The sequence below is a fragment of the Nannospalax galili genome, unplaced genomic scaffold, assembly GCF_000622305.1.
Source record: "Nannospalax galili isolate Female #2095 unplaced genomic scaffold, S.galili_v1.0 scaffold805, whole genome shotgun sequence".
Classification (NCBI taxonomy): domain Eukaryota; kingdom Metazoa; phylum Chordata; class Mammalia; order Rodentia; family Spalacidae; genus Nannospalax; species Nannospalax galili.
The window spans coordinates 97608-111896 of NW_008353486.1; the positions used below are offsets into that span (position 1 = coordinate 97608).

The 14289-nt window shown below is 38.6% G+C and overlaps 1 protein-coding gene across 1 annotated transcript in view; it reads left to right on the forward strand.

Moving 5' to 3' along the window:
• Ehbp1 (EH domain binding protein 1) overlaps positions 1 to 14289 on the forward strand; it is a gene marked incomplete in the record, with an annotated part of 244217 nt that overhangs the window by 75238 nt on the left and 154690 nt on the right. The window contains 1 exon segment of the mRNA XM_017802601.2: positions 899 to 1136. Within this exon segment, the coding sequence (XP_017658090.1) occupies positions 899 to 1136 (238 nt within the window).

A 14289-nucleotide genomic window follows, 5' to 3' on the forward strand; every position in this document is an offset into this window, starting at 1 on the left:
TAGTTTTAATATAGTATTTTGAACTTGAATTTCCTTATGCTACTATTGTTAGTCTTGAATAGGTCTAAGTTTATTGTCTCACTAAGAGCTCTGAAAGATTTAAGGTTGAGGTTAGACAATATAGCTCAATGGTGGAATGCACAAGGCCCTGGGGTTCAGTCCTTACCCTCTTCATCCATCAGCAACATATGGGTAGGTGCTCTACACTGTCCAGAATAAATGGTGCCTAGGTGTCCTGTACTGGCATAATTACCAGGGTCATTCATTTAAAATGTAATCCATTTTGTGTTCTTTTAAAAACAAAAGTTTTATGCTTCAGGATGAGATTGTTAGCTTATATGGTGAGATTAAAAAAAAAAACAAAACACTTCCAAGAGGTTTAAAACTTCTGAAATTGATATACCAATCATACTAGTATTAGAAACTTCAAAGACTGTCGGGAAAAGGGCTGGAGAGATGGTTCAGCAGAGAAGATTGGGTCCTGTTCTTGAAGAGGACCTGGGTTTGGTTCCCAGCACCTATGTCAGGTCACTCACAGCTGTCTGTAACTCCAGCTTCAGGGGGTCCAATGCCCTCTTCTGGCCTCACATTACACTCATGTGCACACACACACACACACACACACACACCACACACACACACACACACACACACACAAAATTAAAAATAAAATAAATCTTTTAAAAAATTTAGAGAGTCTATTGCTGGAGAAGAGGACAGATCTTATATATTACTTTTTTTAACTTTGGAATTCCTTAGCACTTTAAAAATACTTTCTTTTGTACTCTCTCAACCTCTTACTTTATTAATTCAAGACTACCTATTTCTGAAAACACTAAAAATATGGGCTAATATCATATGCTATTAATTTAACCTGTCTTTTACTGTTGTTTTATAGAACCAATCACTGAAACAGCTTTACCCCAAAACACAGAAGAATCTTTTTATAATAACAGCTATAATCCCTTTAAAGGTGTGCAGACTTCACAGTGTTTGAACCCATTTGATGAACCAGAACCTTTTGTTACTATAAGGGATTCTCCACCCCAGTCTACGAAAAGAAAAACTGTAAGACCTGTGGACATGAGCAAGTATCTCTATGCCGATAGTTCTAAAAGTGAAGAAGAGTTAGATGAGTAAGTACCTGTTTCATTTTGCTATCATCACAGGTTAGCTGCTGTATTAACTAAAGAATTTTACTGATATAACTCAATGGTTGAAAATATCTATATATGCATTATAGAAGTTAATATCTCATTCTGCATCAGAACTTTTTTAAGAATACTTATTTTTTCAATAAGATCCTATTTCTATTTTTTTGAGACTTTCTTACACGAGTAGACTGTATTTATATCATTTCTATCACTTCATTTCCCCACTCCCAACTCTCCTGTGTCTCCTCTACCAATGTTCCCCTCTCAAATTCATGTCCTCTTCTCTCTCTCTCTCTCTCTCTCTCTCACACACACACACACACACACACACACACACACACACCCTGCTGAGTCCCACTGTTTGTGTTCCCACTGTTTTTAGGGCTGACCACTTAGGCGGGGCCTATCCATCACGAGGCTCATCCCAGAAAAGAACTACCTTTCCCTCCCTCAGCAGCCATTGACTGCCTATAGCTTGACAACTAGGAGTAGGGCCTTGTGAAGCTTTCCTCCATCCATGATGGAGTGTTGACTGTTATGGTCTTGTGCAAGTCTTGGGCAGGCAGCAGTACTGAGAGTTCCCGAAGGCAGTATGCTTGTCACCTCTGCTCTCTTGCAGCAGTCCCTCTGGTCTTGAGACCTTTTTTGAGACAGGGTCTCCCTATAGCCCCAGCTGGCCTGGAACTTGCCATGTAAACCAGGCTGGCCTAGTTTCAAACTCAGAGGTCCGCCTGCTTTTGCCTCCCAAGTGCTGGAATTAAAGGCGTGTGCCACCATGCCCACCTCATCAGAACTTTTTTCTCTCAAGCTTTATTTTCTTTCTTGAGAGCATGTGTCTACTCCAAAATAAAAGAGTCAGTTCATAGACTCTGGTTGGAATTTCAATCACGTTTTCTCATAGAAACCATGTTTAAATGGATTTATGTGGGGTTTTTGTTTGTTTTTTAAATATTTTACTTACTATTTTTATTTATGTGTGTGGGTGTATTGCCTGCATGTATGTGATGCACCCATGTCGTGCAATGCCACGGAGATCAGAAGAGGGCTTCGGATTCCCCTGAAGTGGAATTAAGGACGGTCCATAGCCACCTTGTGGGTGCTGGGAATCGAACCCAGGTCCTCTGCAAGAGCAATGGGTGTATTGCCTGCATGTATGTGATGTACCCATGTTGTGCAATGCCACGGAGGTCAGAAGAGGGCTTCAGATTCCCCCCTCTGGTCTTGAGACCTTTTTTGAGACAGGGTCTCCCTATAGCCCCAGCTGGCCTGGAACTTGCCATGTAAACCAGGCTGGCCTAGTTTCAAACTCAGAGGTCCGCCTGCTTTTGCCTCCCAAGTGCTTGAATTAAAGGCATGTGCCACCATGCCCACCTCATCAGAACTTTTTTCTCTCAAGCTTTATTTTCTTTCTTGAGAGCATGTGTCTACTCCAAAATAATAGAGTCAGTTCATAGAATCTGGTTGGAATTTCAATCACATTTTCTCATAGAAACCATGTTTAAATGGATTTATGTGGGGTTTTTGTTTGTTTTTTAAATATTTTACTTACTATTTTTATTTATGTGTGTGGGTGTATTGCCTGCATGTATGTGATGCACCCATGTCGTGCAATGCCACGGAGATCAGAAGAGGGCTTCGGATTCCCCTGAAGTGGAATTAAGGACGGTCCATAGCCACCTTGTGGGTGCTGGGAATCGAACCCAGGTCCTCTGCAAGAGCAGTCAATGCTCTTAACCACTGAGCCATCTCTCCTAACCACTGACTCCAGCCCCAGATTTATGTGTTTTGATTGAACATTGTATACAGTGACTTCAGTTATATTACAGCTCTGTTGTGCTAACCAAACAATTATGTATGATATTGATTTGATGAGAGGAATTGTGGAATTAAGGACGGTTCATAGCCACCTTGTGGGTGCTGGGAATCGAACCGAGGTCCTCTGCAAGAGCAGTGAGTGCTCTTAACCACCGAGCCATCTCTTCAGCCCCGGATTTATGTGTTTTGATTGAACATTGTATACGTGACTTCAGTTATATTACAGCCCTGTTGTGCTAACCAAACAATTATGTATGATATTGATTTGATGAGAGGAATTATTTAACTACTTAATAGTAAAATCATAACGTTTCTAAGTAAGAGACTATCACATACTCAGTATGAACAGTGTGATTAGAGTTGCCATTTTGTTCATATGTAGGATGGAGATAAAAAGAGAAGTGTTCACATTGCACTGGAGTTTATAGCCCTGAATATGTTTAAAATCAACAGCAAAACTTTCACTTCTAGCTTTGATGTGTAATAGACTGGACTTAGCATCTAGTTTTAAGCAACTAAAAAGTGGATTAAAATATTTAAAACAATGCTTTTCAGACACTAAACATAAACTACTAGGGACCGTGATCCCTTAGAAAACAGGAAAAAGGATGAGTCCTCCAATTGTCCAACATCCTTTTTGGAAAAGTTTTCAACAATACTTTAGGGATAAAAAAACAAAAACAAATAATCCCCCGTAAGCTCACTGAATTGGGGAAGCAAACATTGAGTTGTGGCGGGGGCGGGGGGTGACGGTACCAAGATTAATAAATAAATCAGTGTGGTAAAAATCTGTAAATAAGAGTATCAAAGAGGAGATGGCTGCTCCCAGAGCTTAAGAACTCTCTAGAAGATTCCTCTTGCATATTTAGCTGAGTATTAATTAAGCATGCATGTGAGGTAATTACTCAAGATAAAGAAACACACAGAAGTCAGGGGTGGTGGGGCACCAGGGGTGGTGGGGCACACAGAGGCAGAGGCAGGTGGATCTTTGTGAGATCTAAGTCAGTCTGCTCTATATAGGGAGTTCTGGGCCAACTGGGGCTACAGGGAGACCCTGTCTCAAAACAACAAAAAACAAACAACGGAAGAGAGGGAGGGACGGGGGGGAAGAAAGAAGGAAGGAAGGAAAACAATTTGGCGAGTTTTTCAGAACCTGTGTTTCCACTAGCCAGAGGAAAGACTTCCTAAAACATAAAACATGAAATATAGTCCTCAGAAGGGTATTATAACCTCAGTAGTGGACCCAAACTAGCTTTTGACAAAAGCTGTTCTAGTCCTGCCTAAAAAGCTTACATGCTAAAAACCTTAAATTCAAGGTACAAAAAACTAAACTAATTTTAAGTAAGTTAGCTATATCATACATAAAGCTCAAAAATACTTAAGGTAATAATACCAAAGTCTATAGCACCCAAAATATAAAAATTATACTGTCTGCAAAAGTCATGTAAAGAAAGGAAAATCTGACTATAATGAGAAGACTTTGTTATTAGATATGGATCCAGAAATGGGACAAATGATGGAACTAATTAATAAGCATGGTAAAATAGCTACCATGCATACATTTCAGAAATTTAAGAAGGAAACCATGAACATGGGTGATGGAAAAAAACCTAAGCTGAATTTGTAGAGATGAGATACACAAAGTTTCTGAAATGAAAAATATACTTTCTGGGATTAATGTCATGTTAAATCCAGCAGAAGGAAATAAAAAAAATTATTGAACTTTTATGCATTTCATATAATACATCTCAATCTTATTTAGACTCCTGCTCCACTATCTGCACCCTCATAGCTCCCTCCCCCAGATTTTATGTGTTCTGTCATATATGTTAAGGCCTATCAAGTCAAGTTTGTGTCCCAAATGTCCCTCAGTGTGAGTTAATCCACTGGAGCCTGGTCAGCCTATCTAGCATCACTCCTTTAAAGAAAACCAACTCTCCCTCATCCAGCAATGATCAGCTGTCAATAGTTCACAGAAGGGAAATATTGCCAAACCTAAGAACATAGCCATAGAAACCGTTCAGATGAAAACACAGGGGAAATAAAGCATGGAGTATCTGTGACCTTCAGGACAACTGTAAGTGGCCTGACATATATAATTGGAGAGAGCAAAGATAATAGAGGGGTGTGTGTGTGTGTGTGTGTGTGTGTCTGTGTGTCTGTCTGTCTGTCTGTCTAACTGTCTAAGAAGCTGAGTGTATCTCAAGAGCAAGAAACATGAAGAAAGGCTTCTCAAGAAAAATAATTCAAACTAGAAGACAGTGAGGTGACATTTTTAAAATACTAAAAACAAGAACCTGTCAACACTAATTTCTATTCCCAACCAAGATGAGGTGCTGAATGAACTCTACTAAAGATCCACAACCTGAAAGAATTTGTTGCCATCATATTTGCTCTGATAGATAAATCTTTAAAAGGAAGACCTTCAGGCAGGAGGAAAATGTCATCAGTTAGAAAGATGAATGAATATAAAGAAGTGAAAGGATAGGAAATGGGAGATATGTCTATGTAAACTGCTTGCCTTAGTTTTAAAAATCTTTTCAAAAGATCCTTGTTTTGGATCTTTAACAGTTTCTGAGATTCATAGTGTGTAAGTGAAGTGCACGACAGTATTGAGCATAAAGACCGAGAGTGGGGAAATGTAAGGCAATCATGAGCTTCTCGTGGATGATCTTACCTGAAAATAAGCCTTTTGTTTTCACAGATAACATAATTGTTTATTTAGAGAATCACAAGGAGTCTCCAAAAGGTTACTAGAACTGAAAACTAAATTAGCAAGGTTATAGGCAAGAAGATCAACATACTAATTCAATTGTGTTTCTTCATAGTGACAACAAATAACCAGAAATCAACATTTTAAAAGTACCATTTACAGGAGATAGGAATGTAGCCCAGTGGTAAAGACTTTGCAAAGCCTTGGATTTGATGCCCAGCACCCAAAAGAAAATAATTATGTTATCTGTGAAAATCCTCAGTGATCAATTTGAACCAAGATTAGTTCTGTCTGTACACTGAAAACATTTCTGAGAGATATGAAGGAGTAAATCGGTGCAGAGGAATATGATGATTAAAGACATAGGTTCTAGCTGGGTATGGTGGGGATTGCCTTTAGTCCCAGGACTCAGGAGGCAGAGGCAGGTGGATCTCTGTGAGCTTGAGACCAGCCTGGTCTACTTTGGCTATAAGGAAACCCTGCCTCAAAAAGACATATGTTCTTTTCCATTGATCTAACGATTTAACTTGGTATTAGAGTTCAAGAGAGAGGGAAGAAAGAAAGGAGGGACATAAAGGATTGGGGATGGATGGAGGGAAGGAGGGAGGGAGGGAGGGAGGAAGGGAGGCAGGGAGGCAGGGAGAGGAGGAGGGAGGGGAGAAGAGAGGAGATTGGTGAAAGGAAATAATTTATTGGGGAAATTGACTCGTGATTATAGAGACAAAGAAGTCTCATAACAGACCTGCAGGCTAGAGACAACCCTGGGATGCCTATGGCATGGCTCAGCCCAAGTCCAAAGGCCTGAGGAACTTGGGGGACCACTGGTACAAGTTCTGAAATTCAAAGACTCGAGAGGCTTGGAGTTCTAATGTCCAAGACCAGGGGGAAAAGAGCATTGTTGCCTCCAAGAGAAAGACCACTTATTTTCCTGTTTCTTTCTGTTCAGGCTTCCAGCCATTTAAATGGTCCCTCTCAGGGCAGGTGTTCTTTCTTGCTCAGACTAGCATGCCATTCTTCCCTGGGAGCATTGTCACAGACATTGACAGTTCTCTAGGTCTTCCTTAATACAGCCAAGTTGACACCTAAAATCATTCATCAAAAGTAATACCCCAGTCAAAATTGTAGCATGCTTCCTTATAATGCTTGATAAGCCTTTTTTTTTTGTCTTTTTGAGACAAGGTCTCCCTGTAGCCCCAGCTGGCCTGGAACTCACTATGTAGACCAGGCTGGCCTTGAACTCACAGAGATCCGCCTGCCTCTGCCTCCCGAGTGGGATTAAAGGCATGCACCACCACACCCGACTTGATAAGGCTTTTTAAACATATGTATGGAAATGGAAGAGACTTGGAATAGGAATTTTGGCAAAACAAAATTTGAGAACGTACTACTTGATTTTAAGACTCAGTAACCAAGACATTGTAGTATTGGTTTGAAGATAGATTATAAGTGGGTGAAAGGAATCTGTATATAAATTCATATGTATATTGCAGATAATTTTTGGAAAAACCAGCAATGGTAGTCGATTAGAAAAAAAATATTATTTTCAGCAAGTGGTTGAAATGCTCTAATAGTTAAATGGCCTCAACAAAAAAGAACTACAACTCTTACCTCCTACCATATACAAAATTTAACTAAAAATGCAGAATAAACATAAAAGGGAAAGCTAAAACATTCTACTGTCTAGAAGAGAGCTAGGGAAGAATCAGTGACCCTGGGCTAGGCAGTGGCTTCTTTAAGGTAGAATACAAAATGCACAGTCAGGAAATAAAAGGATAATTTAGACTTCATCAAAATCAAATCTTTTTTTTTTCTTTTAAAAAACTCTTATTTGATGGTTTGAATGAGAATGTTGTCTTCCATAGACTCTTAAGTAGTTGGTCGTGATTTTTTTTGAGGTCTTAGAAGGTGTGGCCATGCTGGAGGAAGCATGTCACTGGGGGCCGGCTTAGAGAGTTCTTAAGCCTTGCCAGATCTCCAGCCACTCTCTGCTTCCTGTGCCTGCTTGAAGATGTGAGCGCTTAGCTTCTGCTCCACCTCCAACCACCTCTGCCACCATGCCTCCCTGCCATGATGGACTTACCCCTTTTGAACCATAAGCTAAATAAACTCTTCCTTTTATAAGTTCCCTTGGTCATGGTGTTTCTATCACAGCAACAGAAAAGTAACTGATACACTTTCAAAAATGAAAAGACAAACCACACTATGGCATAAATATTTGCGGTAAATTCAGTAAGAAAGGGGATGAAATTTGAGCATATCACACAAAAGAAGATAGCAAATAAGAGTTGGTAAAGGTGTTCAACTTCATTAGTCTTTAAGGAAAGGCAAAATAAAACCACAATAAAATATAATCACACACTCCCTGAATAGCTAAAATTTAAGACTGGCAACACTAGGTGTTTTCAAGGACTTGGGTTGCTGTGGCGTTCGTAGAATTCTTGTGAGTTTTACTGCTTCAGCCTATGTAGAAAACATTTTACCGGTCTCTAAAACTAAAAAGTATATACCTGTCATTCAACCAGGCCATTCATTTCCTGGGTATTTACCCAGAAAAATGAAAGAAAATGTTTACAGAGAGACTGTTACATGAACATTTTAATAGTTTTAGTGATTCTAATAACAAAAAATGGGAAAACCCAAGTGTCCATCAGTAGGCACATATATAAATTATGGCATATATATATATATAATGGAATCCTATCTAGTAATAAAGTAATAAAGAGGAATAGACTATTTATATATGTTACTACATAGATGAATGTAAAAATCATCATGCTGATTGAAAGAAGCCAAATCACAAAATGTTTGAAATCCTAGAAGTGCAAACTGTAGTGAGAGAAAGCAGCTAGGTGTTGTTTCATCAGAGGCAGGGGATGCTAAGATGAGTCCTCTGGGGAAGGAAACTTCTGGGAAAATGGGAAGTATTGTCACCTTGATTGCGATGTTCAGTTTTCACACTTGTATTTATATTGGGGGAGGCTTATCTGTTTTTGTCTAAGTGTGCTCCACTTATTGTATACCAGTGACACCTAAATCTGTTTTAATAGGAAGAACATTCTTTAATTTTATTAAAAGAAATATGACACATGAGTAATTCTCTCCCTAGAATTCTGGGGTTTTGGGGTTTCTGTAATCTAACTAATTGGTATGGGTCTAGATGAGATACATAAAATATTTAATCATAAATAATATAAGCAATAATGGTATATATAGTTGTAGAGGGTCTTTGTTTTTCTTAGAAAATGGACTGTTAATACCTTAACATTTAAATGTTGTGGGAAAGCATTACTCCTTAAAATATAGTTTTATAGGAACAATCTTTCAAAATATTGGATGTGGGTTTAAACAGGGATGATACAAGACTCCTTTGATAAATGAGAATTTGGAATAATTGGTTTGTGTTCAGGAAGAAATAAAACCTCTACAGTGGGATCATCAGCTCTCTATTGTGAAAACTATCTTGCTTCTTCTAGGTGTTACACTAGATGATTCAGAGGGTTGACAAACAGAGCAAATAGAAAATTGTCACCAGGCGTGGTGGCACATGCCTTTAATCCCAGCATTTGGGAGGCAGAGGCATGCAGAGCTCTTGTGAGTTTGAGACCAGCCTGGTCTACATAGAAAGTTCTAGGTCAGCTGGGGCTACAGGGAGACCATGTCTCAAAAGGACAACCAAGAAAAAAAAAAAAAAGAAGTGTCTAAAAGCCACATCAAATGAACAATGATTGGGAGTATAGGGATTGTTGACTTAGAAAAAAAGAATTGTTTAAGGAAGTATAATGAGCAGCTTCAAGCATTTTGAGGCTTTTGTTTAATAGAATGAGGAAGTTGGTTTATTTTATGCTGCTCTGGTACTGTTTCTAAACCATTTTCCATTTTACAACATAAGAAAGAGAGGAGAGATTCTTACACATGCTATATGCCATAGAATGGCTAGGAAGAGTTGGAAAAGCTGTGCCCTCCATAAGTCCTCAAAATTACATCATAAAAATCATCTTATTCCAAACCCATGTTTAAAAATTGGCTCAAGTTATTATGCTTGTTTTCTTTGAACAGCTAATGTGTGATCAAAATGAAATTTCTCATGGGTGGTGTAGGTGCTGAGTAATACTCACACACCTAGAGTACTTGAGTGCAAATGCAAACTTTAAGGATAAGCTTTCAGTCATTCCAAGATGCATGAATATTACACAACACGACATATATACACACACACCCTGTTGTCTCCTATTAAGGAGACAGTATGTTTACTTAAACATTTTAAATTGCTTTTGTAAAAACTAAAAATGCTAGGTGTTTCCTTTTAACCATTCTTTTCCCACAGAAAGTCAGTCTTTACCGAGTGTTCAAGTTGCTCAGTCTGCTCAGTCTACCAGAAGGAGCCCATCAAAAAAAGCCTTTTGTGCTTTTTTTTTGGTAAAAATATACACAGAATTTCTAAAGATTCCATATCAGCTAATATTTAAGTCCTGGAAGAACTTAGGTAGTATCCATTACTTAGTATTTATCTTTTCTCCCTGAAAGTTTAGAAGTACAGTGTTAGTGGTTGAAATCTTCCAGAATATATCCTTACTTAATAAACTTATGACCTTTTACCAAGTGAAAAGCTTTTGTGACTCACCTTCCATCACCAAATTGTTCCTGTACTTTATATCCTAAAATTGTCACAAAAAAATAGTACTGAGTCCCTTGATGTGTAAAGCAATCTTCAGTGCTCCAGCATATCCATCAGCAACCAAGAAAAAATGTACACCTTCCCTGCTTTTAGGACATGCCCTTTACACTAAGGAACTGCACAGGTTTCTTAGGTGCTCTTGTGTTTGACAGGTAGTTGGCTGTTTCAGATAATGCAGCAAAAATGAAAACTGATAAAACAGTAATTAGAACATTTATGAAGTGACTTTTGAGGGTCCATATGCAGTCATTTCTGGTATTGATGGGTGTCAGTTTTTCAAGGAAGCCATTATTCAGTTTTATTCAGCTACATGACTATTTTAATGAATTAAAATTGTTTTTCAGTGAAACAAATTTTCAATATAAGAGAAAATAGATTTCATTATGCCCTTGCTTGACATTGTATCACCTTTCAGTGTGTCTTAGTTGATCATTATTTGGGCTGACGAACATTGGCTATCTTTCTTTAATTCATTTTCCAAGATGAATTACAAGACAATAATGTCACATAATTATCCTATTTTTTTTCACTTTAATATAAGTCTACGGAATTTTCAGTGATGAATAAGTTAATGATGTGGGTAATCCTATCACTCAAGTATATAGTACAAAGATAAAAATAATTTATTTTCAGTGATATATAGACTGCTGAAATAGATACACAACTCTAACATTCCATGCTCACCTCAGCCTGGCAGGTTAGAGGTCTCAGGAGCTCCCACCCCCTCCTCACACTTCCACTGCCCCCATATATACTAAGTGTTGAAGCCAGAAGAAAGTGAGCCCTTCCCCCACCCCAAGCACACACTCCCACTGCCCTGTGGGCACCCTGAATGCAAAAGCAAAAGGATGCACAACTCATCCACACCTGGCTTCTCCCCCCTCCCCTCACTCCATATGCACCCTAGCTCATGAAGGTAGAGTCATCCTGCCACATACTCTCAAACAGCACACAATGTGACAGAATGTAGAGAATTGCCATCCCAAGTGCCATCAAACTGCATTGAGGTCAGGGGCTGGCCCTTGGTGTTTTCCCCAAGCTGAGGTCACCTTCAGTTACTTCATCCACAGATCAACCCTGGGTGTCATCATAACCAAACTTCAAGCAACACAGGGCTGAGCAAAGACCCACCGAGCAGAGGGAATATCAGGCTCTGAAGCAAACACTTATTCATTACAGGAATGCTAGAAAGACTTAATCAACGAACTAACTCCACATTAGCAAGTCACAGAATAAAGATATATATAACATGAAAAGCCAAGACAAGATATCTCCTCCAAAGAATACCAGTCCCGTAGTAGTAGATGCCAATGAATGTGATATAGACAAAATTCCATACAGTAGTCAAAGGAATGATTATAACACTAACAACTGAATGAAATAAGGAAGTCAGTTTAGGATATAAAAACACAGTTCAACAAAGAGAAACACTGAAGAAAAGGCAAACTGAAACATTACTGGGAATGAAGAATTCAGTGAGTAAAATAAAAACTTCATGTGGCTCCTGTGAAGGAAAGAATGTCACAGTTTGAAGATAAGGTAGAGGAATTGGACCATTCAGTCATAGTCAGTGATAAATTTAATAAAAACCTATCAGTGGAATATACAAGATCCTTGAAACATGATGAAAAGACCAAATTTATGAATTGTGGGCATAGAAGAAGAAGAATCACACCAAAGGCATAGAAAATATTTTTAAAAGAGATGCCCATCCAGGTACAAGAAACATATAGTATACCAGAAGACAGGACCAGAAAAGAAATTTCCCACATCATATAGTCAAGACACTAGTATTCAGAATAAAGAGAGTGTTGAAAGCAGCAAGAAAGAGGGGCCAAATCACATATAAAGGAGGGCCCATCAGATAAAGGTGATTTTTTTTTAAACAGAAACTCTAAGAGCCAGAAGGATATGGAAAGGTGTATTTTTAAGCTGTTAAAATCACAACTGCCAAGTCAGACTACTATATCCAGCAAAACTGTAAGAATGGAAGGAGAAAGGAAAATTTCCCATGACAAAAGCAGGCTAAAGCAATTTATGAACACTTTGCCAACTCTAGAGGATACTGGAATGGAGGCTTTGAATAGAAGAGTCTGATGAACACATCCAAGAAGGTACAGAAAAAAATGCTGACAGTTGTTAAGCAAGTGAGGACTAAGAAAACACTGAACCATACAAAAATCAACAATAGCAAGAGCTAATACATATCTTTCAATAATAATTCAGAATACCAATGGGCTCAGCTCCCCATCAGAGGATGCAGACAACACAGCAAGTCTGGAGCTTCGTCTCTACTAGCTAGCTTTCATAGCGCTAGTAGAGTTACCATGCATGCCAACAACAACAACAAAAATAACAGATGCTGGCAAGGATGCAGGGAAAGGGGACCCCTTGTTCACTATCGGTGGGGTGTAGCCACTATGAAAATCAGTATAGAGGTTTCTCAGCTAAAAATAGAATATACCATTCCTGGACATAGACCCAACGGATTCTATATCCTACTACAGAGATACTGCACATCCATGTTCATTAATTTTCTATTCATAGTAGCTAGGAAAGGGAATCAGCTTAAATGCCTATCAGCTGATGGATAATGAAAACATGGCACAAATGCACAGTGGAATTTTATATAGCCATAAGAAAATGAAATTATGAAGTTTATAGGAAATCAAAGGTAACCCAAACCCAGAAAGACATACACCCTATGTTCTCTCTCATCTGTGAATCCTATCTTTGAAGTTTTAGGTTTCTGTATTTAAACTGGAAAGACGGTCTGTAGAGGTCCAGAAGCCAAAGGAGCCCTGGCGTGGGGGCAGAGACTAAGGCGGCAGAAGTGTTGTGAAATGCAGGAGATAGCAAAGTGAGTGGAGGAGATACTAGGCCTGGAAAGGTTTAAACAAGGTTGGGGAGGGAGGATGGGGAAAATGTGGGGATTGAGGGTAGGATAAGCATATGGAAACCTATTATCTTATAAACTAAAATTTTAAAGAAAGTTCTAAAATAGATAATTCAGATTAAAAATGAACAACAGAATATAGAAGTTTTGCTAATTCCTTAAATAACTTTGCTTTGTATAAAATATGAAGTATGTATTGTTAATTATGGAATATGGTCAAAGAAATGCTTTATTAGGTAGTTACACCATATGCCCATAATAGTTTTTTTCACACAAATTGAGATGTGTCACATGACATTAATTACTGCATGAGTACAAGAGTGAGAGTGATGCCACAAGTGTGATCTATTTCCCTCTGTGGGTCCCGCTGTGGTGCACAGAATGCCGTGTGATCTGATAGTTTCTAAATCATTAGGCAGAGGTATAGCCATTAGCCTTTAGGTGAGTCCCGTACTACTGTAGCTCAAATAATGTGCAAAATTGAAATGGGGGTCTGAAGGTGACCAGGTAGCATTCTGTTTGTGTGATCACTGTGTTTGAATCTTCTGGTCCTTAGTTCTGTAGACCTAGAAATTTTGTAGTTACTATGCACATAGGATGTATAGCAAACTAATAACTTAGAACCAGAATAACAACTTGTCACTGTGTAGTTATCACACAGTGTGTAGTTAGTCACTGTGTAGTAGGAAGGATAATCATGTACACATTTATGTTAACTGATTACTAGAAAAAAATTTCCACCTATCAACAAAAGAGAAGTTAAAAAGAAAGCTTTTTGTCAAGTAACTTTTAGTTATATATATGTGTGCTCTTATGAAATTATATTGGCCCCTTTAATCTTTGGTTATACTTCCCTTTTGGGTGTTTAAGGACATACCATTGGAACAGATAAACTGATTTGTTTTCACTCTTGAGGTCGTTTGAGGATCTGTTCCTCAGGGGTCCCATGGGCTAGGGAGGAGCCCCTGGCTCCTTTCTTTTACCAGTTCCATCTACGTGAAGATAAGTCAAAGGTCCTGCTCGACCATTGTTGGCT